Source organism: Adiantum capillus-veneris, chromosome 11, assembly GCF_014529385.1.
Source record: "Adiantum capillus-veneris isolate H3 chromosome 11, ASM1452938v2, whole genome shotgun sequence".
NCBI classification, from domain to species: Eukaryota; Viridiplantae; Streptophyta; class Polypodiopsida; order Polypodiales; family Pteridaceae; genus Adiantum; species Adiantum capillus-veneris.
This window is the reverse complement of record NC_140941.1, coordinates 121205197-121209004: the sequence shown is the minus strand read 5'-3', so window position 1 is coordinate 121209004 and position 3808 is coordinate 121205197. Positions and strand designations below refer to the sequence as shown.

General features: G+C 46.2%; 1 protein-coding gene across 1 annotated transcript; it reads right to left on the bottom strand.

Moving 5' to 3' along the window:
• Nucleotides 1–824: 824 nt before the first annotated feature.
• Nucleotides 825–1736, bottom strand: LOC147447925 (uncharacterized). Its single transcript, XM_086524451.1, has 2 exons — nucleotides 1245–1736; nucleotides 825–1165 (listed from the first exon to the last, which is right to left on the bottom strand). The coding sequence occupies exons 1-2, from the start codon at nucleotides 1455–1457 to the stop codon at nucleotides 995–997; spliced, it is 384 nt and encodes a 127-aa protein (XP_086380577.1). The 5' UTR covers nucleotides 1458–1736; the 3' UTR covers nucleotides 825–994.
• Nucleotides 1737–3808: the final 2072 nt, after the last annotated feature.

Here is a 3808-nt window from a genome sequence, read left to right as displayed (position 1 = left end):
CCCTGTGCTCCACTTTGAGTTGGTTTCCACGAGCAAGATGATAATGATAAAAGGGAATCAAACTACATATACTCCAGCGACAAAGCTTACCCCCCATGAGTGGTGCAATGAGAGAGAGGCGTGTTGGGAGTTTGTCTGTAGCCAGACGCTCTGGTTCATCTGGCGAGCCCATTGCTTTCACATCTTCAAGGCTCGTCCTATCCCACCGACAAAGATTGTTCGTGACTTTTGGTTCGAGCTGATGCACACTCTCTAGATCCAACCTCCTTGCATGTGCACGTCTATTTTATCAGCATCAATCATTCCCTTCCCTTGCCAAATGCTAGCCCTTCATGTGCCCGCCCTATCTCTCTTTATCTCTCTCTCACTTTACATGACCAACAAAGTAGTGAACCATGACATACCCTTTAAAGAAACGTAGTGCCTCATATGATTTCGTGAAGACATCTTCTTGTTTCAATATGTGGTCCTAGCTACATACAATCGAAGAAAGGGTGATTCCTAACAAAATCCACATTACTGGAGCTGGCTGCTTGTACATGATGAGCATAACGAAAGCCGATCAAATGAGAAGGGCGTACTGGCTGTCCTACTTGGCTTGCAGTAATTGATGAGCTCCAAGAAATCTCTTATGGTGCTGTAAGCGTCATCAAAGAAGACAGTCTGAGAGATCGCATCCATGGCTTCACGCGCCTTGCGCCTCTTCTGCTGCAAAAGCTCATGTCGAGAAGGGGTAGGTGAGTGGCGTTTGCGTAGCCCGGGGTGTGTATGGGAGCATTCCACCGTGCGCTTCACCAGTGGCCAGTTGGACAGATTGGATGAGCTTGATGAAAAACCTTGTGGTCCAATTACATCTGAAGAGCAACTGGAGAGTACAGGAGACTTTTGCATAAATTGGGGGTTTTGCTACAAAAGGTCCTTATGAATGTGATGGGGTAATTGCTTCTGTACATAGTTGTGATGGGATGGAGGATGAATGGTCTTGTTGTGATGGCTAGGTCGATGTTTTGCAGAGGCCAGCACGTCTGCCACTCTGATCAAGGTGTGGATATTTAACGTCCAGCTTCATCTGATGTGCAGAAGCTGGTTGCTTCTGCTCCTCAATGTCATGGTATGATCTGTCGGTGTTGGGCACCCGTTTCTTTTCCCAGCTTGACATGGCGCCCTGTATCCTCAACGAAAGGAGCCCTCAGGACCTCGTGATACACAGGATGGAGTTGATGAATATAGAAATTAGGAACTACCTGATGATGCAGCTGAAGTTGCAGCTGGCACGCTCGATGGTAGATCAAAAGCATTCCAACTTCTCCAGCCTCCTTGCGTTTGCGTCTGTGTATTCCATCCCCACCTCTCTCCCTCTTTATCGTGTGTCCTCTCTGTCTTTCTCTCTCCCTCTTTTGGAATCTAGCCTTCGTCTCGCAGCTTCCGCCACATGTAAAGGGAGACCCCTCCACCATATTATGTTAAATAGATGGTCGGCCGCCTCCGGCGGCCTCTCTCTCCTGAAGCAGATTTTCCAAAAGCTCTCGGCTTTGGAGGCGGACCCGCCACCAAGCCTTCAAGCCTTCTTCAAGCTTTGCTCCACCTACAGGCTAGGTTATACCAGACTTGCACCTTGCAATCAACGCATTAACAAATACCCATATTCGTGACCTCCCTTACTCCGCTCCCTTGCTCTGCATATGGAAGCAATCAGGGGAGGTTGTCTGGGTGAGACTACCGCCGCCTCCGGCAGCGGTGCTTTCCGCGGAAGCAAAAAAAGAGAAGCTATGGAATGTTGAATAGAAAGATCATTAAAACTTTTTGGTGCTTCCATATATAAATCATGCTTGGTGTAGCACAACATGTTTTCCCAAGAAACCCCATTGATCACCGTTACAATGGGATTTTTTTTTTTTTTTCACGTATCAACTTCTTTAGTTCTTTGAGGCATGCCATGAAATATTCCAGGTTGAAGGTCAAGCATTCGAGTTGCCCTTGCATGAAGGGTTTCCTGCAGTATTTACTCACTTGCTCCGAGAATCGACTTTTGTCATGAAGGAATAAAGACTAAAAAAAAGGCAATTATATCTAAAAATAATGAAGCAATTCATCTCCATAACCTACATATCCAACTCAAATTCTAGTTTCAGCATCTTGTATTGATAAACAATCAGTCTTCGTATCAAAAGCTACAAACAGTTTTATCTTTGGAGACATTTGAACTCACAACCGAAAGGTATTGGGAATTTTGGAAAATTTGAAGAGCATTTTGGGAATTTATGACAAAATATTGGGGATATATTGGGAATTTTTAAAATTTGAGGAGTATTTTGGTAATTTCCTCAAATTAGAGGGATGTTTTTGGTAATTCTTTCAAAAAACAAATATAATAACATCAATAACATGTGCTACAGTACAGTGCAAGCTAGCCCATGAATCAAAGAGGTGCCGGCTACATCTCAGTAAGGATACAAAGTTCACCCCCATGAGCAAGATAGGTTGATCGCAAGGACTGATTGCCATCAAGCCCAACATGGGTGCTAGGTAGCATATTTTAGTAGGCTACATCTGTGGGCAGAGGCACTAATGGCCGTCTCTTGCTCTTTTTTTTTTGGTCGAGAGACTGTTGAACCCTTCTCTCCACACATTGCCAACTTATCGATCAGAGAGAGAGAGAGAGAGAGAGAGAGAGAGAGAGAGAGAGAGAGAGAGAGAGAGAGAGAGAGAGAGAGTTTCACAGGAAAAGAAGTGTCTGGGAGGGGAAAGGGCCGTAAGGTATAGCTGGATAAGGCGCAGGAGCCAAGCATCACAGGAAAGCTCTGGGAGAGAACATGCAGGGAATTACGACGCTTGCCAGGGGAGGAGGCATCAAGTGCATCAAACTGAGTATGCTCCTATTGCCTGCAAATCAATTGGCTTCTGTGGTTGTTGGTCTGTTGCCCCTGGTTTTGGGACTCTTGGCAGTGAGTGTGCATCTGCGCAACCAAATATGTTGTGCTTGAGTGAGAGCAGGAGCCTTGCGCTAGAGAAGAAGTTATCATACGAAGGTGCAAGAAGGCGTTGAGGGCAGAGAGCAATGATAGGATATTGCAGAATGGGAACATTGCTTTTTGTAGGCAGGGTGTGAGATTGTGAGTCCATTGGTCAAGGGTAGCTAGTGGTGGTGGCCAGCTTATCAAGGGTGGGAATGGCAATTTGAGGGCTTGGCCGCTGCTATTGTGCTGGCAGCGCCCATGGCAGTCTATTTGCCCGCATGTGTGCACTGTTCGAGGAATTGGCATCGAGTTTGTGCGCTCTTCGAGGGTTGCAACCTTGTGCCTTGGCTGTGGAGAGCGAGAAAGGATCCCTGGTGGCGGGTTTGCAAGCAAAATGACAGGACAGCATCGAGGGAACCCGATCACCTCCTGCCAGCAAAGTAGCTCCTCTTCTTGCATGCCCACATCCTCTTGCCCGACATTGATTTCAATAATGTAAATTTTTTCTTCTGCAGTCAAATGTTAGCACCTATTTGCGGGTAGAGAGAGAGAGAGAATGCTAGCACAAAGTGTTGTCAACAATGCATCACAGTGCCCGAATCCTCTCGCCTAGCAATATTTCTTCTCGCTGCAACTTCATGGTACCGCAAATGGACAACAATGCATATTGTTTCTGACGTCGAAGGTCAGCGCAGTTTGCAGAGAGAGAGAGAGAGAGAGAGAGAGAGAGAGAGAGAGAGAGAGAGAGAGAGAGAGAGAGAGAGAGAGAGAGAGAGAGAGAGAATGATGCCGTAAAGTGCTATCAACAATGCATCATAGCTTTATTGTTGAAGATTATGGCATGTTTGCAC